Source organism: Chiloscyllium punctatum, chromosome 6, assembly GCF_047496795.1.
Source record: "Chiloscyllium punctatum isolate Juve2018m chromosome 6, sChiPun1.3, whole genome shotgun sequence".
NCBI classification, from domain to species: Eukaryota; Metazoa; Chordata; class Chondrichthyes; order Orectolobiformes; family Hemiscylliidae; genus Chiloscyllium; species Chiloscyllium punctatum.
In genome coordinates, this window is record NC_092744.1 from 57391356 (window position 1) to 57418142 (window position 26787).

Sequence of the window (26787 nt, forward strand, 5' to 3'; positions counted from 1 at the left end):
CTGCTCCAAGTTTATGTTTCTCTTTTTTCATCTCTCACTTCTCGTACTGTACTGCCAGTCTTTAGTTATTCTGGATCTTGCCATGCCATCTTCTTCCCTTGGTCCATTATGACATCCCTTGGCTCTACCTCCCTAACATAAGTCTATCTTTTGTTCTTCTTCTGACCCACCCTTTTTTGTTTGCACAAAATCAATTGTATTTCTAAATTTACCACTTCTGACAAGAGATCATACATCTAAAATGTGCCGAATCTTAATGTATGTGTGCGTATATATACATATATATATACACATATATATATATATATGTATATATGCATATATATATACACACTCAACCAGCACTCTTGATCAACTGGCAAAAATTATATTATATACCTTAAATGCCACAGTCTACTATGATGTCCAAGTATTTATGTTGTAAATAGAGTATAACAGTGATGTGTATAACCTCTGCATTATGTTTCTGTTACTTTGATTTTGGGAGGTGTATTGATGTTTTGACATAGATTTTTTTGAGGGACGTTGACCTTCAAAGCTTCACTTAGTCAGGTCTTGCTGCGGTAATGTGTACCTCTTGACTATCCAGAATATTCAACCAACCAGCACACTCCTGGTCCCGTAGATGCTGGTTAATAAAAACATTGCTTTCTAAATATAAATATAAACATATATATCGCCAGCAGGTTCTGAGAGCTGGATGCTATACCACTGTGAACTGATATTTGGAAACCACTTAACTATATGTACAGTGGTGTAGTCAACCAGGATTCTATGAGAACCTTTTTAACCAAGATACATGTAATCTGACATCAGTGATTATTGTAGTCTGGCATATACCTAATAACCCGATATAGCATATCTTTCCCTGTCCCCAGATTCACCCCCCCCCCCCATAAACCCTAACATTTTTATCCTTTGCCTGGCTCTGATTCTCCTTTAAACAAGCTCCAATGTCACTGTTGTGGCTCCTGGGGTGGCCTGAATTTGTTTCTTGCAGAGGGGTAGAACATTTGCATCTGGTGAAGCAGAATATGCACAGCTACTGAGGTGGTCAGGGTATCTACTTGTGTCTGGGTAGTCAATCCAGGCCTGCAAAGGTGACTTGCTGGAAGATACCAGTGCCAATCTGTTGCATCTGTGGATACCATGGCTAATGTTGACTGAGTAAGAGGGAGGATAAACCAAAGGACCCAAAATACAACCAGGGCACTCAGATGAATTCCCCAAGTTGGAGTCCCTATACCATATGGTAGCAGTTGAAGTGGATGATTTGTTTTTTATAATGCTAATCCTTCTTCTGGATAACCGTTTTCCAAGTAAGCCTATGTGCTGTCTGGTCAAAGAGTATGCAAGAGACTCTGGAGTTGAGTATGTTTTCTCTGATCAGTTAGGAGCTCTGTACAAGCCATAATGTTATGTAAAAGTGCAGACTAGTTACTATGGAAGGCTAGGTTGATGCCATTATATTTCATCAACAGGCCCTTGAACACATGAACCCTGTTCAGCTTCATGATTGGTTTGTGAATATTGAGATGAATTGTACAAGACCACACAATTCAATGTTATGTTTGAAGCAATCCTTAGCAAACTACAGGCCATTGCTTGAGATGACCACCGAAGGAATGCCGTGTGTGCTGTCTAAGCATAACAATAGCTGCTCTTAACGTAGCCATGATATAGAAGAACCAGTATTGGACTGGGGTGGACAAAGTTAACAATCATACAACAACAGGTTATAGTCCAATAGGTTTATTTAGAAGCACTACCTAATGAAGGAACAGCACTCTGAAAACTAGTGCTTCCAAATAACCTGTCAGACTATTACCTGTGGTTGTGTGATTTCTAACTTTGCTCTTAAGGTTAAGGTTTACAATCGTTCAACCTCCACCTATCAGGAATAATAGTTGACTACAATGAGGAGAAAAATTTATTCCCAAAAATATAACTAGATCCATACCAAGGTGGTTCCAATGCAAAAGGTAAAAGATGAAGCCATCAGCGATTCCTGTAGTCTTCTATGGAAAGCACAAGTTGAAAAATTACAGACCATGTCTTCAATATGCCAGACCAGCAGAAGGAATTGTTGACCTAGTACTTGATAGTGCTCAGGTGACCCTGCTGTAGGAGAAAATTACTCCCAGGGTCCTCAGGCAATCCAGATAATGGGGCTAATGTCGACTGGGAGGTTATCCGAAAGATTGAGATGATGGACGTGCTCCAAGTATTGTTTTAGAATGCAATTCATGCAGATTTAGGTAGGCCAGTCTATATTACATTACTGCTGTATTTGTGTGCATTCCATATCCACCTTGTAACTTCTGAGTAGTTACAGGGAGGAACTTTGGTTAAAAAAAAGGACTTCATGTGCTCAATAAAGTAGACATCATCCTATGTAGGCTTCCCCAAAGGAATGAGGGACAAAGCAATAGCTGTGGTCAGCCGTTTGTCTTTAATGTATTCCTGGAGGCATCAAACTTTTTATGACTTAATCAGAGCTGTTGGATTTGGGATGGTATCTTTGCTAGCTCTCTCAGTTTAAGGAGGGTCACAAATTACTTCTGCCCTGTTTAGGTTATGAACTTGAGGCTTAGGATATGGGCCTCTAAAAATGTCTTAGACCAAATGATTGCCATGGCCTCTTTCGCAATGACTACACATCTCTGCTCATAAGCTGTCAATGCCCTTGAGGCATAGCAGACAGTCATGAAGAGTTTGAGTGCTGGGTCTGGAATAAAACAGCTTCTAGGTCAGTGGGAGATGTACAGGCTGAAACAAAACTGAGCAGGTCTAGGTTGCAGTAGGCCTGTGTTTGGGTACTATAAGCATTATCCAGAAATTTGTCACCCTCACAACTCTAGATCAGGAATGTCCTGCCTGAGAATTTTGGGGTGGGGGGTGGGGGGGGGAGGTCAGTTTTGAGCAAAAGAGAATTTACATCTTATCTGAAAAGGAAGCATGTGTGCAGCCAGAGAGTAGAAGTTGGGATGAAGCAGCACTAGACAAAGTGGTCCAATTCAGAGCCAGCTCAAACATGATGGACCAATAATCTCTTCCTATACTGTAACCATTCTGTAAACCCTTACCCACTACCCTATTTTCACTTCACGTATATGCAATATCTCCTGTGCAGATCCTCGCTCTGAGCTACCTGGCAAATTTTATGCTTCAGTTGTTTTATAGAAGACTAGCAAAAAAGACACTGTTTGAAAGCATTCCTGTCATGACAACTTACATTCATGTCATCTGAGAGTCTAAGTCACTTTTTTCTCTGACATAGTCCATTACAGTTAACACTTTACAGGACTTGGTCTAACATACTGTATTATAAAGCAATACAAAGCTTCTCTATTTTGGCTGGTGGTTACAAGGCCTACTAGGATCATTGTTTTTCTGTATCTATAATAATGACAGACATGGACATACAGGGCACAATTTCAGCTGTGAAATAGTTGGGAATACACTGAGTTAGATATGAAGAGATAAGATAAATAGAGAATGTGAGCAATTGCCAGGAATGTGTCATTTGAAATTTAATGCAAAGAAGTACAAAGTGATTCATTTTGATAAAAAGAAAGAAGATGCTTTAAACTAAAGAATACAATTACAATGGACAGAAACATCTGCGAGTTTTAAATATACAAATCCTTTAAAGATGGCTGGTGGTTGGAGGAAGATTTTAAAAGGCACAAGAAATCCTAGGCTTTATAAATCAGGGCATAGAGCACAAAAGCAGGGGAATTATGATGAACAAAGGCAAAATACTGTGAATGCTGAAAATCTGAAACAACCACAGAAAATGCTGGAGAAACTCAGCAGACTGGGCAGAATCTGTGGAGAGTGAAACCTAGTTAATTGTGCAACTTGTGTGCATAACTTGTGCAAGATGGAGACAGAGCAATAGGACTGCATGTGGGCTCTTGCCCATTTGCTTTCCTTCTTTGTTTTACTTCTGCTTCTGCTCTTTTCTCTCTCTTTATTTTCCTCTTCCTTTGGTTTTTGTGGCTAGTTAGCAGCACCAGTGTGGCAGTGAGAGCAGGCCGTGTGCGGAGTAGTGAACGTGCCTTCCCTTGGCGATTGGAGGCAGCATCAGCGAGGCTGTTCTCCTAGTGATGAGAGGCCAGCCGCAGTGCGGTCTTCCTCCTGCCATTCAAGGTCTGTGGCAGCAGCAGTGAGGTTGTTGTCCTGGTGACGAGAGGCCAGCCACAGTGAGGTCTTCCTCCTGCCATTCAGGGTCTATGGCAGCAGCAGCGAGGTTGTTCTCCTGGCGTTCGGGGCCAGCAGCAACAAAGCTCCTCCGGCAGTAGGTGATGTGGCGCCAGCGACAGTGGATTCTTCAAGATGGCAATGCAGGCATCTGTACCCAAGCCTGGCCTGGCAGTGGGCTCTTGGTTGCAGGTGAGTGTGGGTTCAGCGCCGTCAACAAAGTGGGCCCAGCAATGAAGAGATGTGCCTACAGTGGAGCAAATTGTACGCTAGTGGGTCCGGTGTAGATAGCAGCAAGGCAGTGAAGGTCTCTGTTAAGTGTAGGTGCTGGGATGGTCTGGGTCAGAAAGACTGATATTCTGAACTTTTTATTTTATTTTTGAAATTTATTCCTTTAACTTATAATGCTGGACTATTTATTTCTTTACTGTTCTAATTGTTTTGTTCGTAAGAATTTGATTTAAGTATCTGTACCTAGGTACCTTTGTACCTAAGATGGTGCTGTAATGCGGTGACTGTAAACTTTTCACTGTAGTCATTTGAGCACATGTGACGACAAAGGTAATTCAATTCAATTAACATTTCAAGTCTGGTATGAATCTTCTTCTGAACTGAAATGATGATGAATCTTTATTTAAACGATTGACACTAAGTAATGATCCTCATGCAGGCACGACAGACCATAACACTTCTGTGACTCTTTGGAAAAGAATATTGATCTGGGCCCAGTTGGAATATTATATCCCATTCCATGCATCATACTGGAGGAACGATTCTGAATGTTTTAGAGAAGGTGTAGAAAAAAATTGAGAATGAAATCCCTTATGACTGGTTATAGTTACATGGATAAACTGGAGAAACTGGTTTGAATGCTTTCGAAGAGAGCAGTGTAAAGAAGATTTGCTCAAAGTTCCAAAGGGTCTAAACAGAGTAGGTATAGAAAATCTTTGCATTAGCAAAAGGATTAAATACCAGATGATACAGTTTGAAGTGATGACAAAAGAGCTTAAGGCAAAATGAGAAACATGTTTTTATGCAGTAAGCGATTAAAATCTCCCTGAAAGGATGTTGCAATCAATTTCAATCATGGCTTGCAAAAGTAATTTGGAAACTTTTGCCTTCAAGTGTTTGCCCAAAGCTGCAGGGAACTGATCTGGCAATAGAGCAAGGGAAATTACTGTTTAATGGAGTAGCCAGGCTAAATGTCCTGTATTCCAAGTGTAAAGTTGCATGATGCTCTTTCTCTGTCAATTTTCTGTCTAGTTGCTCTTTTTTTCTTTTTAGTTGACAGTCTTTTGAGCATCTGAAAGGAGAAAGGCAAATATGTAACACAGTTCAGGGGGCGGGGTGGAAGCATTCAAAAAGTGGACATTTATGCCAATTGCAGCTTGTTAATCAATAGCTTGGAGGACAAGACAATGGGATCTGAAAAGGAGGATGATCTATGGGCATCCTGTCATCTTTAACACATCTTTCAGTCCTTCTCACCATAGTCAGCAATATCCATTCCATGGCAAGTGCAGTCTCCTCCATAGGGCTCAAGAAAGGAATGCATGCCTATTCCCCACTGGCCAGGGCCTGCTGTCTGTAGCTTTGCACCACCTTATCTTGCAGGATAAAGGAAAATTTGTTACAGTTTTGAATAATTGTCATTGTTCTCTGTGCCCTGCGTGTTTTCTGAAGGGCTTCCTGTCTCCTGTGAATAGAGTGGTCAGAGCTGCTAGCCCAAGGAGCAGGCTGAGCAGCAGGGAGCTGATGGTATAATGGGGTGGAAAGACATTTTGGCAAACCTGTTGCCTTCACAGCTAGTCAGTATCACTGAAGAAGCTGTTTAATCTGTGCATTCATTTCAGCGACCCAGGTGAAATATAGACAAAGCACAAAAGATTTAAACTATTGAGAAAGAGGGAATTAATTGTGTAAAAATTTCCTCATTGTCTTTTCAATTATCTCAATTGCTTTCCTGCCAGATCTACACTGGCTCCCTGATGAACCTGGAGCTGTCCCAGGGAAAACAAGATGAGGTTAGGATAATACTGGAATCCTGACTCAACATCATTACCCAGTACTTTTCCAGCCTGCATGCACTGGAATTCACCTCAACTTGGCTGAGAAAATTCTGCCTGTAACTCTATTTCTCTTTCCAAAGATACAACCTGTTCTGCTGAGTATTTCCAACATTTTTCTGATTTATATCCCAATTATCCTTTTATACTGCATGTAAACATTAGGTTACCAGTGCCAGTCTTGTCATGAGGAAGATTTGTTTTTATTTGCTCATTGGATGTTAGTATCACTGGCTGTGCCAGCATTTATTACCTATTCCTAACTGCCCACCCAGATGGCAGTACAGAGTCAATCCATTGCTATGGGTGTGGGGGTGTATTAGATTATAACAGGTAAGACTGGCTGATTTCCTTCCCCAAAAGCAGTTTGTGGGCTTTTACAACAATCATCAATGATTCCATGGTTACCATTAAGCCGGTTTTTAGTTAATTGCAGATATTTTTTAAATTCAAACTTCACCATCTGCCACAGTGAATTTCGAACCCATGTGCCCTGAACATTAGCCTGGGATTCTGGATTAGTTACTCCAGGGACATTACCATTCTTGTCACTGCTTCCCCATATGATCTGAATTTTTGTATCTTGCTTTTTTTTAACTCTGAACCTATGCTGTGTTATCTCTACGACCATAATGGCACCCTTGTCTTTTGTTCAACGACATATTTCCAATTCCCTTTACTTTTTCCTGACATGTTCTTCTGCTCAACTTATGCTGATCCCATTTTCAATAGTATAAAACCATTGTCCTTACCACCATCCTTTAGTTCCAAGGACAGTCATTTTGGACTTGAAATGTTAACTGTCTCTCTCTCTCCACAGATGCTGCCAAAAGTGCCAAGTTTCTCTAGCACTTTCTGGTTGGATTTTGGATTTCCAACATCCACAGTATTTTGCTTACGTTTTGGATGTTTTTTTGTTCAATTTTAAATTCCACTGCAATCATTTCTAGGGTAAAATTATTTTTTGAGTATTTGTTATTGATCACAGCAGCAAATAAATTACACACCCAAAATATTTTCAAGTTTCTTGTGTATTTGACCAGTTTGTCTTGATTGCAAATTTTGGAACAAACCAGATGCTCATAGAAATTGGAACAGAAATGAAATGGTATTTATCATTCATGTAACGTGTGATCCTAATCCCATGCTTCTCTGTAACAATATGAAAAACAGTTCTTCGATTAAAAAAAAAATCAGCTCCTGTATTGTTACCCTGATTTTGCTGACATGGAGTGGAACCATCGTTATTTTAGTTTTAATTTTTGTTTTTATATTTCTATTTGGATGCGAAACCTTTATATTGTGGTCACTAATCCTAAGGTTCTTGCTCACATTTAACTCATCTCTCTAACTACTCAGTAAAGACGAATAAATGTACTGCTAGAGAAGTTAAAAATCACACAACACCAGGTTATAGTCCAACAGGTTTAATTGGAAGCACACTAGGCAATCACCTGATGAAGGAGCGTCGCTCCGAAAGTTAGTGTGCTTCCAATTAAACCTGTTGGACTATAACCTGGTGTTGTGGGATTTTTAACTTTGTACACCCCAGTCCAACACCGGCATCTCCAAATCATGACTGCTAGAGAATGGAATTGTATACAGCCTGTATTCCAAATAATGGTTCATTCATTAAAATATCCAGTTTTTTAATTTTGCTGTTCTTACTCATCTAAATAGTAATTTTAACACAAGAAAAAATCTTGTTCTAACCAGTCCTTATCAGCCTTTACTTTCCAGCTGGACAAATAGTCCAGATTGTATTTCACCACCTTGTTTCCCTAAGCCTTTATCGCCTCTTTTTTGACACAATCAGAACAAGCTTGAATATTGACATAAGGCCAGATTTTAACTACTGTGTAAATTGATGGATTTTGAGTGAGTTACAATCTCATGCACTGATGTGAATTGTGGATTCCCTAACTGTTTGTGCCAAGAAGATCATTTATCTGATTAATTTACAAATTTCCTCTGCCATTTCCTCCCAGAATTAATAAATCTGGTGTTACTCAAATCTCTTTTACACAACCACTTTTGTATCTCTGATCTCTGCTGTAATGACATTTCGGCAAAAGGAACTTGTAGAAAATTTAATCAGTGTCATTTTGTAATTTGGAATTTTTGCATAGCTGGAGGTATATTGTATCATTGTTTTACCATGCACAAAAGTTTCAATTTCTCGGTGAACTTTTCAAATTCATTGATGACATATTCAGGGAGGTGCAAGAGTTTCTCTTATTGAGTGTACATGAAAGCAGGTAAGAGCTTGTCAAAGCTGTAGTAAAAGCTGAAAGCTTTTTTATAGTGCTATTTGTCATGTTGGAGATAATTCAAAACCACAAGCCAATCTCCACTTTCCAGATAGGTTTGTTTTTAGTTGACAGATGGCTTTGTTTTGTCAGAATTACTTCCTTTCCTGATCATTGAGAAACTGAAAAAACACAACACTAAGTCCTTTTTATGCAGACCACATGACACCGTTGCATTACAGCTTTGGTTTTGGCAGCTTCCGTACATGAATTTTTATGCCTTTGGAAAATAAATGTTCTCTCAGTATCCCATCCCCTCTCCCCAGAAGAATGGTAGTGCTATATTCCTGGCTGTGCTACTGAGCAAGAGATATCAAAGGAGCGTCTCTGACTTTCTTGAATAGAGAGAGGTTCCAATATCTTGTCCTGCTCAATAAAGAGTAATTGTGACAAACGTGACAATAGCTACTCCCTGACTATTATCCTGACTAAACTGAATGCAACTGGATTGCCAAGACTTTTAATATCAATGGCATAATTCTAATACTGACATGTATAAGGACCAATAAATTAGTTTGATATTAGATTTTAGAATGCTCAAGAGTTCTTCCAAGAATTTTAAAAGAAGGGTAGAGTTTTCCCAGTCCCTGAATGACATGGGGAAAATTGAATCAGTTTGAAATGCATTGAGATTGGAAATATTATATTCTTGACATCAAAATTTGAATGGCAGGACGAGAATGTTATGAGTGAGCTGTAAGAGGCTACTTTGCATTCTTCATGACTTTGCATACCCAAATGTGCCTCAATTAATCACAATTTCATAGTGTCCCGTCCAGTTGAGAGAAATTAAATGGCAATAATTTCCAACATGAAAGTCAGAGAGGGTACTGGGTAATTACATTGGGTCACTTGCTCATCTCGCCTTCTATGTTGGACAGCATCACCAGCATCCCAGGGGACCTTCTGTGAGCACTGACCACTTGCGTTCTTTATCCAAGGAGGTTGGAAGCGGATGCACACCAACCACACCACACCATCATGGCACACCTCCATCTCACTTACGATACAATTATTCACTTCAATACTGGACTTTGGAGCCTCCAAAAACTTTCATTGTATTCTGCTGCCAGGCCACTTTGCACAGACAAAGCATGTATCAAAGCAGGATTTATGTAGACCTTGCTGTTTTCACACTCATTCACTTCACACCAACTTGGATGCTCACTACATTTCTGCCTTGCTTTGCTCTTTTGCTCTTTGGCATCTCATTCTAAACTGAAAGGCTCACAGCATTTCTGGCTTTCTTTACCTTTTAGAAAGGACATAAAGCCAGGTGACGTGTCGTTCCTGTCAGCAGTGGTCAATCAAGAGGGTGGACATGTTGTGCATTGACTATGTTGTCATCATACCAGCTGCATGTGCTAGCAGCATACATAGCAAGCACACTGTGCTTTAACCAAATGGCCATATCTCAATGTCTATTGGGAGTAGTCCTCAGTCCAGTCAAAGTGGACTGTTGCTAGAAAGGGGTTCCACTACAGTCAGTAAAGGGTAAATTTTAATCTCATTCCAGGACAGTTAGTCAGACAATTGGGTGGTTAGAGTCAGGGGCTCCATAACATTACAATCCAGGGAGTGGGCCATAGTCGGTCCTGCAGGTCTAGTGCAAACATTCTGGGATTAGCGATAAGTCAGTTGAGAAGTTGCACAGAGATCAGTCAGGGGTCCAATCACTCATCCCTGTAGTTTGTCCTTCCAACTCAATCAGGGTGTGGAATAAATTCAGTCCTGGGGTCTGTTCACTGAAATTCAAGATGTTTGGCAGAGACCAATGCTGTGGTGGGCAAGCTGGGGAAGTCAGTTGTGGGGATTGAAGGCAGCATGTTGGGATGCAGAAGGGACAGCAGTTATGACATTGGCAACTCAACAGAGAAGAGTGGGATATGTTAGAGCAAGGAGAGCAGGGGCTTACTATTGGGAGTAGGTTATCAATTGTCATCACCACCACCACCTGGTTCAACTGGGGAAAGCGAATTATTTTGGTTGCATGACTAAGCAGTGGGCAAAGGACTCAGTTGGTAATGTGATAGATGAAGACTGAAATGAAAGATTTAGTTGGGGATCTGTGGAAGCTCAGAATGGATGGGGGTTACCAAGATGTACAGGATTCGCCATGATAGATTGATGCAGTGTCAGGCATAACAAGCCAGACAGGATGAAATTTACATACACTTCCAATCAATACGAGTTGGGTGAAGTGATTGTTCATTGACTGTAAATTTGCTGTTGCTCAAAAAGCAAGGATTCCCTTTTCTTTTGCTTTTTTTGACATGAAACTCCCGTAATTGACACTTAACTGATTTTTGGTCAAATTCAGCCTGAAATGTCTGTATGTTTTATGGCAGTTCTAGTCGTCTGTTGTACAAATGTGAGTGTGTACACAAACAAATATTAAAATTATTGCAAAATATAGGGAATGCTGACTGAATCTTGTAGCTGGGGCTAGTTTATAATTAATGTTCCTCCTGTTTATTGTCAAGCTTCTGGCTACTTGGAATGAAGCCCCTTCAGTTTACTGAATGAGTGCAACGTATTTTGACAAGACTCACACGAAACAAAATATATTGATGCATGTAATGAATGGAGATCGCTACACATTTCATTCTTTTTTCTTGAAATGTACATTTAGTATCCTTGACATGAAGGAAAACAATTTTACAATAGGGAGAAAGGAACGAAGTTGCCCTTTTAGCATGCATGAGGTTACATAACAGTGTAAAATACTGATTGAAATCAATGTCTGGAACTAAAATTAATTCTTAGATCTTATGCAATTTGCCAAGTAGTCAGGCATTGGGGAGCTTTGCCCAGGGACAGTGCAAACTGGAAAATATTTAGTCAAATATATAAAAATGCACACACACACACCAGCAAAACACTATCACTGTACAATTGAATCAATGTATTCACTTTGTCTTGTTGTCTGTGATTCTTTGTGCAAAAGGTAAAAAAAATTCAGTTCTCCCAACAGCCATTGTTGGATGGACAATGGACATGAATGAGTTTCAGGAGGGTGATGGTTGGCATAAAAAAGACCATTTAAAATAGTTTTACTAGTCAAAAGGTGGTACAAAACTTGAGTCTTGCTGAAAAAGTGAGACATGCAACCAAAACTTTTCTCTCAGATGGAATTGCAATAGCACCAAATTTCAAAGAAAGCAACAATTTGTTCTACATGAGAAGAGGGTTCTGTTTGGCTGGCAAGTGTACTCTGCTTGAGGTGATGCCATGGATAATGCACCCAGGAATGGTGTTCTCTGTGGTTTTGTTGAATTAATAAAGGCACAATGCTTGGATATGGCCTTTCTGTTTTCCAAGGACAGGGCACTGCATGGGAATGTATGTTGCTTCTAGCAAGCAGAAGTAAGCCATGTTGAAAACCATTATTGGACAACACTTGCTAAATAACCTCAGTTGTGCCAAGAATTACACTAACAACCATTATCAGTCTGTCTCATAATATGGGAACACCTTGACCAATCCAAGTCCGCTTGCCAACTAATCAGCACTCTTTTCTGTCCTGATTAATGCAAGATGAAAATCTTTGACAGCTTGTGTCTTTTTTTTCACCAAAGTTATTTCTGTCCTATTTAGTAAGTGAAACATGTCATGCTTTAAATTTGTTGGTCAGTCACACTACTTTTTTCTGTGACTTTTTGTATTGCAAGTGTTTAAGGTAAATTCATTTGAACCTTTGAAATTTAAGCATATGCCTTTCCTTTCATTTGCAAACGATAAGTAACCTAAATGAATTTTAACATTATAGTTTTAAATGAACCAGTTATGCTGGTTCATTGTGTCTTTACCTTTTTCTGGGATTCTTAAATACCAGAGACATTGATCCATGTTACCATTATTTTCATTTAGTACAGATACTTGGATCACGTGAGGTACTTACAATGTGGTCGTTGATAATTTCATGAAACGTTGGCATGTAAAGAGGTTACAGTCATGGAAACAGCCAAAGCCAGCTGGATACCTTGACTTATATCATACTTCACAAAGACTCTCTATTTTCAAATACTGAGAAGTCACCTTTATCAACCTATTTCTTTTCAGCATTGTAGAAATAATTGATTGGAAGGAATACAAAGTTCCCACTGTTTACTTGTAATGGAATCGAGGAAATATCCTCTTAGTCTGCAATAGTGTACTGCAAATCAGATAATGTTGTTTTTACTACAGTTTACTAGTTAATTTTATTATTAGACCATAAAGAGTACAACTAATAGAATTTACCTGATACTTAGATGTTACAAACAGGCTTATCCAACAAGTGAAAAAACATAATAACTGTGTTAATCCTGCATGTGTGAAATACAAAAAGACATGGAATATTTATGCTGCAAGATTTATTTTTATCTCATATTAGATTATAAATATATAATTTTTCACTACATTTTGTAAATTTTAAATGCATGTTAATATACATGAAAAAGGATTCTAATCAAATGTAATTTATTCATATAGTGTAGTTTTCAATGTTCAAGATTAAGCAACAGTTAATATTGAAATTTGAAATTACCAAAATCTTCATATCACTTTGGATTGAATTTTACCAAAAATCAAGTTTAACAAAAAAAACAGGTTTGTGGTAGCCTGCTCCAGTACCTTCAATGTCTACTAGACATGCTGACAAACCTGCACTCTTTAACTGTCACTATTGATCTCTGCCTTTGGCAAGGTGACTCTAGATGCTCTTTCCTCACAGTGAGACAATACCCATTCAAAGGTGGAAATGCATAGAAACAGTCCCAAAATCTCTTCTCGGAACACTCCTGAGGGACTTGATCTCCCCATCTCCATTCTGCCTGTTAGCCTAAACCCTGTGGTAGTCAAGCTGAGGTGGATGTATTTACATCTGACTAGGACACTCTCAACATGTCTGGACACTCTAGCTAAAAATGTCCCCAGGGTAGCCTGCCCAAAACTCCAAGGTTGGAAGGCTACCTCTACCCCAGCTGTGGACGCAGAGACTGCACCTACATGTAGTGGGAAAGAAAGGAATAACAATATTCTAAGGGAAGATATGTAGCACAGGTGAAACTTCATTGTAAATACATCATCACATTTGTAAATGTATGTTCACTTTACATCATCAGCCATCAGTGACCGTCATTTTCGCACAATACGATGTTCTAACCCTGTCTGAAATACAGCTATTCTTTCTATTGCGCTCATATTATAATGAGATGTTGCCATGATCAAATGAGGAAACATTAGATGTTCTGAAGGCTTCCATCAATTTGTATCATTAATGTAATAACTCAAGAAGCCATTAGAAAGACACACTGTTCAATATATATCGTATCAGTTGCATGCATGACACTGTGATCTTTTGCTATAAATTCTGTGTCTTATGATCCTGATAAAGGAGCAGCACTCCGAAAGCTAGTACTTCCTAATAAACCTGTTGGACTGTAACCTGATGTTGTGTGATATTTAATTTTGTCCACCCCAGTCCAGCACATCAATCTACATCAATCTGCCACAAGAGGGCTCTCCAGGTCTGCTCCATTATATTTTTTCCACCACCAGGAGAGCAGCTGTGTGGCTAATTGTGCATGAACAAACTAAGGGCAGTGTTGACATCAAAAAAAAGTGAGGGGGCATACAGGGAGAGAGGGGGAAACTAAATCAAAATGGAGTCGGTGGGGAAGATAAAGTAACCTTTTCGCCACAGTGCCCAACTCTGTCTCAAGGCATCAAGAGCATTGGTAGATATCATATTCACTCTATCCAATGACACCCAGACTTGAACAAAACCATTGAAGAGGAGTAGACAGTTGGCAGAGATGGCCCCTTCCACAGCCAGGGCCTGTTTATTGCCAGCCTGGCCAGGCACAGGAGGGGGTCTTCCGATCTGCCCACAATCCTCCACACTGAATGCCCAAAGACCAGGAGCGTGGAGTTGAAGTGCAACCAAAAATACAACAAAAGATTCTTCAATTAAATAAAAATGGAGTGCAAATTGTCATAACCAATATGTACATGGTCCACAGACTCCACAGTGCCACAGAGTAAACAGGAGGGCTGAGGGTCTGTGAATTGACACAATCTGTAGCAATAAAGGATTGCGGCATGCATCACCCTGCATTTCAGGTCCCCAGTGAAAAGAGTGAGGACTTCTGTGTAGAGAGCCCTCCACTGGGAATCCCTGCCATCCAATGGTAAATAAGCTTGCCAAGGCATATCCGAGTTGCAGAGGTAAGAATCAAAATGGATGGTGTGCAGCAGCAGCCTGTATAAAAACCATCTGTTCACAAGGTGAAAAGACACACATATTCAGGAGGCAGCTCACATTGTAGAACACAGGCTCCTGAGGGAGGTTCAGGAGCCTGGGGCTAATGTGGAATTCTGTCCGAGCAGGGGTATATGCAGCCAGGATCTGCTTAATAAGACACTTGGGTGATGTGTCCTAGTTGGACAAGCCATTGCCTGTTACCAAGGGAACTCACACTGAAGGAGTTCCATGAGGAAATTAATTAGTGATTCCTCATGGACCTTGTAGGGGTTATCGCATTTTTTTCCTGAACAATGGAAATGCGTTAAAAGATCAAATTGATGGCAACAGTTAACATTCCTCTCCAGTGGTTAATTTAAGTATTAACCCACCTATCTGAAATAGGCAATCATTTCCATTCAGTGCCATATTTGAAGTTGTATAAAATGTTATCAATTTGGTAAGGTTGCTGAACAAAGAGAACTTGCAGGATCATAGTTCCTTGAAAGTGGAGTCTCAGTAGATAAGATAGTGAAGAAGGCATTTGGTATGTTTGCCGTTATTGGTCAGTGCACTGAGTATAGGTGTTGGGAGGTCATGTTGTGGCTTTACAGGAGATTGCTTAGGCTGCTATTGGAATACTGTACGCAATTCTGGTCTCCCTGCTGTGTGAAGAATGTTGTGAAACATGAAAGGATTCAGAAAAAAATTATAAGGATGTTGCCAGGTTTGGAGGGTTTGAGCTGTATTGAGCGGCTGAATAGATTGGGGATATTTTCCCTGGAGCGTTAGAGGCTTAAAGGTGACCTTATTGCCATTTATAAAATCATGAGGGGCATGGGTAGGGTAAATAGGCAAGGTCTTTTCCCTAGGGTGGGGGAATCCAAAACTAAAGGGCATAGGTTTAAGATGAGAAGGGAAAGATTTAAAAGGATCTAAGGGATAACTTTTGCACACAGACAATGGTACATGTGTGGAATGACATGTCAGAGGAAGTAGTGGAGGCTGGTACAACATTTAAAAGGCATCTGGATGGGTATATGAACAGGAAAGGTTTAGAGGGATTATGAGCCAAATGCTGACAAATGGAACTAGATTTATTTAGGATATGTGTTCAGCATTGACAAGTTGAATCAAAGAGTCTGTTTCTGTGCTATATTTCCCTATGACTCCATAACTAGTGCTACAACCTAGTTGTGAGGAGTAAACTCACTCCTTTACCTGTCCCACAGGTAAAGGAGTTATAATAAAGTTTGAATTTTAATGGGAGGTAATATTGCCAATGCTATATGATCTGCCATGGTGGTTTTGCCTCCAGCAGGGTATTTTACCTGATGCAGTAATTGTCATGTTAACTCCCAGAAGCAGGCTTTAAAAATTTAGTAAAGGTTTACTACAATTCCTGATATATTTGTACAGTACAGTCACAGGTGTTTCAGCATCTAGGCTAATATTAAGCTATTCAGTTATAAATACTAGTATGCTTCTATCAGTGTGCCATTCTTCAAGTGACCCCAGTTAAGATGGAATCAGAGACCTTTATACCCTCAGGTCAGTGTTGATATCATAAGCATGCCTCTTAAGGGTATACTGCCTACTAGCTGTAAGACAAAGCAGAATATGTGAGGCACAGTATTAGAAACAAGCCTGAGACTAGATTTATTTAGGATATCTGTTCAGCATGGACGAGTTGGATCAACGGGTCTTTTTCTGTGCTCTATATCTCTATGAGTTTATAAGTCTGCTAGATTAATTAAGTAACAAATAAAGGACTAGTGTATTCCAAATAAAATTTACTCAAGCAAAGATGTAAAGATTATTAAATGGTTTAAACTGTGCAAATATATACTAAACTTGTCATAAAATGCCACACTCTAATAAGCACACATGCATCCAACCTGTAAGTCCAGAAAGAAAGTACGAAAACTCTGCAGAGTCTTTTCTTAAAAATAGTTTGGCAAATTAACTGTTAACTTAAGAAAAAAAATCATAGATTGTCCCAAATGTTGGTGTCCAGCTGAAGTCACTTTTCACTCAAGTTGCTGGGATTTCTTCTTCTTGTCATTGGCCGAGTTTACTTTTACTGGAATCCTCCACTTATGATGATAAAGCCTTCCAGTGGACTTTTAACTTGCATTCTTTGTGAGCAATTTGAGAGAAAGAGAGGGAGGCCAACGATTGTTGCTCTAGGGAAATTCTCTCTCTGACTGTCTATATTTATATCCAACAGCTTTGTTACACCCCCCACTTCCTGAAAGTACTCAGTGACTGCTTTGCAAAGTATTATTTCCAGAAAAAAATCCAAGATATAGATATCTCTCTCATCAATTATATACTAAATTAATATTTCAGATGATGCATCTTAACAATAGTTTAACATCTTCACGAAATTAACAGACTGACCAATGGCTTTTCAAATTTTGCATCTGAGATAAATTAATTTCAATTCCCTATCAAAGACAGAATAACAAGAAAAGATGCCTAAACACACTGGAGTTCAACAAAGAGTTTAGGCCACAATATACTGAAGGATCATCATGAGGGGAATTGCCATCATGAGCACTCAATTCCATTTGAGATGTGCAAATTATTCCATGTCAAATGTGTTAGTTATTACCTGACAAAATCAAAAGCCACGTCCTATTTATTGTGGTCACAATTCAATTTTACTCATGGATTTAAGGCAAATAATAAAATATGTTTTGGGTGGGTTCAATCTGTATCAGTGTCACAGCCACCTTTCCTGATTCTGTGTCACTAATTTCACTTTACTACAGAAACTGTAGTGCCATTAACACTTGCCCTTTCCTCCAAGTATAGGTTTACTTGAGAGACAATTAGCTTATCAGCAATAAGCACAGGTGAGAAACAGCCTATAATTGGAGGATCAGTTCCTCACCAATTCTTTAATTTGCCAGTGCTATATGATCTGCCATGGTGGTTTCTCTCATTTGTCCTCGGGAATTGAGAGACAATTCACCCACTGTCCCTTTGCATTTTTAACCCTGTAATAAACGTAGCCATTTTAAACACTTTTATTTCCAATAGAAAATGTAAACAAAACTGTTTTTTATAAGTATGTGAGTGAAAGGCAATATTTACCAAAAACACAAGTGGCACAAGTCATTGTCTTAATATTGTTATGAAGATGTGGGTGTACTTTAAGAGAGTTAAAAGCAGCAGAACTACCGGTCACAGCACCAAGTGTTCTCAATAAGATAACAATGTAATACCTGGTCGACCAGCTTGATTAGCTCATTACCTGGAGATAAAAACAAATTTGAATTCACCAATCAATTTAAATTATACCCCAAAAAAATTCTCTGTTATACTTTAAGAAATAAAGTTGTTAATTTTTACTTTAAATAGTTCATGGCCATTCAGATATTTACAGATTACTGCACGGGATAAATCTTTTCTGTTTTGCTGGTTTTAAATTAAGGAGAAGTGTTTACCCAGTGTCATAACAATATGCATATGATGCTTGGGGATAGCAACATTTTTAAGGTTGCAAATTCTATTCCTGGGGAATGGAATACTGTCTAATGCAGCCATACATTGGCATTAAATATCCTCATGATAGTTTTGAGCACAACTAGATGCAGAGTAAAGTTCTCTTTACTTAACCTCAATTCAGAGGCCTACACCAAATTATAGTATTGCATTTGCTAAACCAACCTGTGGCCACTGAGTAATTGCATCATGGACAGTTTTTATGTTACTGATCTAAGCTCACTAAATTAAGACTATGTACTGTGGTTGATTCTTAACTGCCTTCTGAAATGATCCTGGCATATTATTCAGTGCAAGTGCAATTAGGGAGAGACAACAAATGTTGACCTTACCATTAAGCCCACATTCCCATTCAAAACAATGAGGAATAAAGCATCGTTTTGCAAAGGATTAGCAATTGAATGCTTCCTTTTGTGCTGTAACCATTCTATGGTTCTATAATTCTAAAATTAACAGGAAGAGAAGACTTTCATCTTCAGGCTAAGTTGGATTTGAATGCAGATCCTAACACAACTTATTTTTATTCATTCATGGGATGTGGGCACTACTGGCTAGGCCAGCACTTATTGCTCATCTATAATTACCCTTGACAGGATGGTCGTGAGGTATTTCTTTTCTGCTGTGTAGTTAGGAAGGGAGTTCCAGGACTTTGGAACAATGACAGTGAAAGAACACTGGTGTAGTTCCAAGTCTGGATGGTGAGTGACTTGGAGGGGGACTTGCAAGTGGTGGTGTTCCCATCTATATCTTGCCTTTGTCCTTCTAGATGTTATGAGTTTGGAAAGCAAAAGAGCCTTGTAAGTTACTGTAGTTGCATTTTATAAATAGTGTGCTATACCACCACTTTGCATCAGTGATGGAAGAATATTTAAGTGTTTAAGGTCGTTGGAATGCATTGTCATGGATGGGGTCCAGCTTCTTGAGTGTTGTTTGAGCTGCAGTCATCCAAGCTAATGGGGAGTATCCCATCACTCTCCAACCTTGTGCCATATTACATGTTGTGCCTTCCTGATAAAAACAATTTTATAGTTTGAGTTATCTAGCTATGAAAGTGAGAGATTTCTTGGAGTGCCATCACTAGCGGTGTTCTGCAAGGATCTGTTTTGGGACCATTGCTGTTTGTCATTTTTATAAATGACCTGGAGGAGGGGTTAGAAGGTTGGGTGAGCAAGTTTGCGGATGATACAAAAGTCGGAGGAGTTGATGACAGTGAGGAAGGATGTGGCAGGTTACAGCGGATATAGATAAGCTGCAGAGCTGGGCAGAAAGGTGGCAAATGGAGTTCAATGTAGCTAAGTGTGAGGTGATTCACTTTGGTAAGAGTAACAAAAAGATGGGGTACTGGGCTAATGGTCGGATACTTGGTAGTGTGGATGAGCAGAGGAATCTTGTTGTCCATGTACACAGATCTTTGAAAGTTTCCACCCAGGTAAATAGTGCGGTGAAGAAGGCATATGGCGTACTGGCTTTTATTGGTAGAGGAATTGAGTTCCGGAGTCCTGAGGTCATGTTGCAGTTGTATAAGACTCTGGTGCGGCCGCATCTGGAGTTTTGTGTGCAGTTTTGGTCGCTATACTATAGGAAGGATGTGGAGGCACTGGAACAGGTGCAGAGGAGGTTTACCAGGATGTTGCCTGGTATGCTAGGAAGATCGTATGAGGAAAGGCTGAGGCACTTGGGTTGCTTTCATTGGAGAAAAGAAGGTTTAGGGGTGACTTGATAGAGGTGTACAAGATGATTAGGGGTTTAGATAGGGTTGACCGTGAGAACCTTTTTCCACGTATGGAGTCAGCTATTATAAGGGGGCATAGCTTTAAATTAAGGGGTGGTAGGTATAGGACAGATGTTAGGGGTAGGTTCTTTACTCAGCGAGTCGTGAGTTCATGGAATGCCCTGCCAGTATCAGTGGTGGACTCTCCCTCTTTATGGGCATTTAAGCGGGCATTGGATAGGCATATGGAGGATAGTGGGCTAGTGTAGGTTAAGTGGGCTTGGATTGGCGCAACATCGAGGGCCAAAGGGCCTGTACTGCACTGTATTCTTCTATGTTCTATGTTCAATAGTCTTTTTGGACAGTTTCTCATCTCTTCAATTTGCACAGTATGAATTTGAATGTATCAACTATTAAATGAGCACTTACTACAGAATTCAGGATAATTGTCATTATCAGAACACACTGCCAGAAATAATAATTATGGAAACAAGGATTAATTGTGTCAGTCTACATCTGGTAGATTCACTTCTTTCTAAGTCTTTACTTTCTAGGAATGTGGACTATTCATAGTGACCATAATTATATTAGTTTTTAATTCATGCACTGACATCTGATTTAACTGTACTGGATTAGATTCAAAGGTATTTAAAAAGGAATTAGTGTCAACCTAAATGGCAAAACGACAATCCTCATTCTATGATCGTCAATTTTAACCTTATTCCAAACACTAGAGAATATAGTATATAACTTATGAGTATACCATTCTTCCACAGTGCCATATGTTATATACATACAAGTTGATACTTAAAGACTGGAATGTGCAAATATTACCTGTTTCTAAGTTGCCAAGCATGAAACAGCATGAAGGTCACTGGCAATGAGCCAAAGAATTAATCACAAATTTAATAGTGCACTAAAATGAGCCATTAATTAAACTGGTCCATATGGTAACTCATAAAAGATTCATTTTAGATTAATATACATTCTGGTTTAGACAAGGTTAGATCTTTGTACAATATGAAATCCCTCCTCTGTTTTAGAATATTCAGTGCTTTATAGTCTGCTGTCAAATAGATACAGCTGTTATTAGCATTTAATTTTTGGAAACCCGTTTTTCCTCAGGCAAAATTGGAAAATTTGTATTCCCTCATCCAATAATTCAGTTTTATTGTGAATATTCAAAACATGCTAACTCTTGAAACTTTATGCATCTCATATCTGTTTTCTGTTGTCATGATCAATCTACTCTTTTACTGTAGTGCGCAGCTGATTCATTTAAGTACCCTTTACTTCTTCTGTGTAGCTGCCCACACACGTTACTTAAAAAGGAGTTATGTGTAGCCTGCATGAGAAAGTCATTTATCTTAGAGGGAATATTAGTCATGATCCAAGAAACTTCGGAGAAGCTAATTATAACTGTGTAATAGAGTCATAGAGATATACAGCATAGAAACAGACCCTTTGGTCCAATTTGTTCATGCTGACCACATATTCTAAATAAAACTAGTCCCATTTGGCCCATATCCCTCTAATCCTTTCCTATTCATATACCTATCCACATGCCTTTTAAATGTTATTATTGTACCAACCTCCACCACTTCCTCTGACAGCTCATTCCATACAAACACCACCCTTTGCATGAAAAAGTTGTCCCTTAGGTCCCTTTTAAATCTTTACTCTCTCATCTTAAACCTATACCTTCATTGGGCTTCCCAACACTGGAAAAAGAACTTGTCTATTTACCCTTTTCATGCCCTATCCAACGCTCCAGGGAAACAGCCCCAGCCTATTCATCCTCTCTCTATAGCTTAAAACCTCCAACCCTGGCAGCATCATTGTAAATCTTTTCTGAACTCTTTCAGGTTTCACAACATCATTCCTGTAGCAGGGACACCAGAATTGCATGCCGTATTCCAAAAGTGGCCTAACCAATGTCCTGTATAGCCGCAACGTGACCTCCCAACTGCTCTACTCAGTGTACTAACCAATAAAGGCAAGCATTTTTCAGTATCCTATCTAACTGCAACTCCACTTTCAAGGGAATATGAACTTGCATGCCAAGATCTCTTTGTTCAGCAACACTGCCCAGAACTTTACCATTATGTGAACACTCTGCCCTTATCAATCCTCTTCGTTACTTTTTCAAAAAACTCAATCAAGTTGGTGAGATACAATTTCCCATGCACACAGCCATGTTGACTATCTCTAATCAGTCCCTGCCTTTTTAAATACATGTAAATTCTGTCCCTCGGGATTCCCTCTAACAACTTGCCCAGCACCAATGTTAGGCTCACTGGTCTCTTGTTCCCTGACTTTTCTTTGCCACCGTTCTTAAATAGTAGCATTACGTTAGCAATCTTCAGTCTTTCAGCACCTCACTTGTGACTATCAATCATACGAATATCTCAGCAAGTATTTAAAATAACAACATAAAAAATTTAACCCATTTCTATTCTATTAGGCGACATTGTAATCTCTATGACTCTATGACTTCTATTCAAACCTAAGTGTTTCATCTAGCATCCCATTTTGCTGCTTTCAGTTAGTGGTGTTCAGAGGAAGAGAAATCTGACTGTTTCCTGAATTAATTTTGTGACTACATTTGGAGATAACTTATTATTCTTTGTCTTAACGTTTGTGGAATGTCGCATTCTTACGTAAAGGTCATTGTCTAGTTCGAAGACTCATTTTCCTAACACTTAGTGCATACATGCTAAACCTAAAAACAGTGATGATCTCTGAGATCATATATCACTTTAGAGTACAATTCTGTCTTTAACCTGAACATGTGGATAATGGTATCTTGTATTTGCCCTCGCAACCAACCCTTCCATGAACCAAACTTTCATATAATATTTACAGAGAAACATCTCCTCTACAACTGCATTTCCAGGACATGGTTAGGCAGCATTTTGACCTCTTACCACTGAACTCAAATTTCTACTTTCTTGTACTTTCCTGATTGGATATTTGTTCAACATACCTAAGAACTAATCGCGCTATGCTTTTTACCTTCCTATTTAACAAATTCCCGGGTCAAATATTTAAGATGCCAAATGAAGATCTTGTTTAAGCAATGCAGTTTTTAACAGCTAAAATTAAGTGAATTAATGTGTAATTGAACCAAAACTAAGGTATGAAAATATCAATAGTTCTGGGTGAATTTGGGCTCCCACTATTTTTAAACATCAGTTTCTTGGTTATTCATATTGTACTGACCTCTTACACCTCAGTTGTGTTATTTGTTTTTAGATTAGATTAGATTACTTACAGTGTGGAAACAGGCCCTTCGGCCCAACAAGTCCACACCGCCCCGCCAAAGCGTACCCACCCATACCCCTACATCTACATCGACCCCTTACCTAACACTACGGGCAATTTAGCATGGCCAATTCACCTGACCTGCACATCTTATCCAAACTCAGAAAAATACTAGCAGACACTGAGACACAGATAGGACCACAAAACCAATAAGATATAGGAACAGGATTAGGCCATTTGACCCCTGGAGCCTGCTCAGAGTAGACTCATGGTTGTTCTGACATTAGATTAGATTACTTACAGTGTGGAAACAGGCCCTTCGGCCCAACAAGTCCACACCTCCCCGCCGAAGCGCAACCCACCCATACCCCTACATCTACCCCTACCTAACACTACGGGCAATTTAGTATGGCCAGTTCACCTGACCTGCACATCTTTGGACTGTGGGAGGAAACCGGAGCACCCGGAGGAAACCCATGCAGACACGGGGAGAACGTGCAAACTCCATACAGTCAGTCGCCTGAGGCAGGAATTGAACCCGGGTCTCTGGCGCTGTGAGGCAGCAGTGCTAACCACTGTGCCACCGTGCCGCCCTCATGTCCGCTTTCATGAAATGATTCTGCAAAGATTACACCTGCAAATAACATGCAAGTTCAAAAATGCCACTGGCAAGTTGAAATTGTACTGAGTTGAGTTAAATTCTTTCTGCGAAATCAAGGCTCAGGCAATTCATACTGTAGTTTTCAATTTCAGTCTTAGGGTTCCCTGGACAGTTTTGTGTTCACCAGTGGAGGTGAAGAATGTTCGATGTGATTAGAGGGTTGTTAGAGACCTTTGGCTGCTAAATTATTAGTTCAGCACAGGAAAGATGGGCATTAAGTACCTCCCACTGTGGCAACATGACCAAAAAAATTCCTGAGGAAGAATTACAATATCTATTCCCTCTGGTCAAAGGATGCTGTGAATTGATAACAGCTGCTGAATCTGCCGCAAAGAATAAATCAGGTAAACTGTAAAATGGATCCACTAAATTTGAAAATAATAATGTCCAAAACCCACAGCAATAAAGCTAATTTAAAATGTGTCTCTTGTGTACTGTGCATTTTGTATTATCAAGAATGGAAAGTATATATTGTCACTTACTGAAAAATTCTAGACAGTTCAGATAATGCCCTTCTGTAATTCTGAAGCACTGGAAGCAGGTTGAGTGAATTGGATTGAGATTGCTTATTTCATTGAAACACAATCTCATGTGGCCTTGTCATTAAATTGGCTTTAGAAATGCTACATTGGTGTTTCATCTTTCCTCTCCATTGTGGGAATAGTTTGGACTGGTGGCACAAAGTGGCACAAGAAAACTGACAAATGTAGCATCACTACCACACAAATGTAATGAAAATAATGCTGCTGCAGCTATAACTCCAATATATAAAGTCATAAACATCATCAAACTGACTATCACTTCAAAAATCAAGCTTAATCTGGTACAATTTAACTAAAGGACAGGGTGGCACGGTGGCCAAGTGGTTAGCATTACTGCCTCACAGCGCCAGAGACCTGGGTTTGATTCCAGCTTTGGGTGACTATCTGTGTGGAGTTTGTACATTCTTCTAGTGTCTGGTTTTCCTCCGAGTGCTCTGGTTTTCTCCCACAGTCGAAAAGTATGTAGGTTAGGTGAATTGGCTATGCTAAATTGCCCATAGTGTTTCAGAATGTGTCTGTTAGATGCATTAGTCATGTGAAGTGTAGAGCTATAGGGTAGGGGAATGGATCTGTGTGAGATACTCTTCGGATGATTGATGTGGACTTGTTGGCCAAATGGCCTGCTTTCACACTATGGGGATTCTTATGAAATGAAATTTAAACTGATTAATCCTCTTTAAAGGGAAAAGGCCAAATTTTTGTGTTTGGCACAAATAACTTAATAAAGCTGGGTTGCTGCAGCAACATCCATTATCCTCCTCCAGCTGCATTGATCTTATGTTGATCTCATTACCCTGATGAAACTCATACCTATTATTTCAAGATGTTATCATTCTATCAGGTTTTCTGTAAGTACCAACACTGTATTATACATCTACTATTCTTTCCAACATAATATTTTTGATTCTGTTACTTTGTGCCACCAGTCCAAAATATCTCAACCTTCATCTATCCATTACCCATTATAATCTGTCTGTGCTGTCAACTTCCAACAGTTTCAATGCCCACTTATTTGAACATCCATCAGTTCAGTTCATACTGAGCATCCTTCAGAAACATCAAAGTTCAAAAAGTACTGATCACTTTCTTTCTGGGTCTTGTTCATGGTTTGAGTGGCAATAGGAAATGCCAATACTTTAAGAAGTGTTGGTAAGAAAAGTAATTAATTAGCTTTGAGAACACTTCATTTTTCTAGTAGATTTATCATTCCAAACATTAATAAGGAAAGTCATTGATTAATTGGCTATTCCAATTCTGCATCAAGTTTCTTTACCATTATTCAGGTGACTGTTTGTTTGCGGTGGGTAACTCGGTAACTACTGGTACATCTGCACTGCTGATCTATTTTCTTCATTCTTCTGTGCCTCTTTTTAAAACTATCTTTTGGTCTTTAATTTCAAGTCTTTTGTTTTCAAATCCAGTAGGCAAATCTAAGGTACAAGTATACTTCACAATGTTGGAACATTTCTTAGACATGGTTCTTTTCATCCTTTCTCTTCATTTGCACAGTGGAATGGGTTAATCACTTATTGCAATCAATAGTTCTAGTGAGCCATATTTAATGTAGTACGTACAAAAGTCATATAGGCAGATAATTTCTGGTTCACATTTTGATTTTGAAATCCATCAAGGATCTGAAAATCTTCTGTTAACTCCTATGTAAACTGGGGAAATTGTGGAATTTTCATCAGTACATGTTAAAATGCTTCACTGTTTCAGTTGACAACAAGCAAGGTTACATGAATAGTCTCAGTGCTGTAGTAAATATTTGTTTGATCTAGCTTTGAACACATCTTTTTCTATTTAGTCTGCTGCAGAATATGTGAAGATACACTTGCCAGAGGCCTTGAAACAACATCTTCAAGATTACGAGAAAGATAAAGAAAATAGTGTGTTATCACATCAAACAATCTTGGAACAGCAGATTCTTGCAATAGACCGCAAAGTGCTCGAAAAACTCTCAGCTGCCTATGATGAAGCAGGTAAGCAGGTAGAAATTGGAACATTTCAGATACCGTTTAGGTATTTTTAATAATTTGATGTGTAATTCTTTTCATGCAGGTTACTACTAGTAATTGCATTCACAATGCTTACTCCTGAAAGTGAAATAATCACTAAAAATCTAATCAGTTTGATTACTTACATTCCAGACCCTTGTGGTAATGCTCATAATTCAGTTGTGCACAGAACCATGAGCCTCATGTAATGCTCATCACATTGAATTAATTTCTTCAAATGGCCTATTTTTCTGAACAGCTGTGGCACAACACAACATTGGCTGCAGACACC

At 39.2% G+C, this 26787-nt stretch overlaps 1 protein-coding gene across 1 annotated transcript in view; it reads left to right on the forward strand.

Moving 5' to 3' along the window:
• The window catches only part of ppm1lb (protein phosphatase, Mg2+/Mn2+ dependent, 1Lb), a 173914-nt gene that overhangs the window by 102624 nt on the left and 44503 nt on the right, over positions 1-26787 (forward strand). Inside the window, exon 2 of the mRNA XM_072572708.1 lies at positions 26306-26480. Within this exon, the coding sequence (XP_072428809.1) occupies positions 26306-26480 (175 nt within the window). The remainder of the gene's footprint in view (positions 1-26305; positions 26481-26787) is intronic.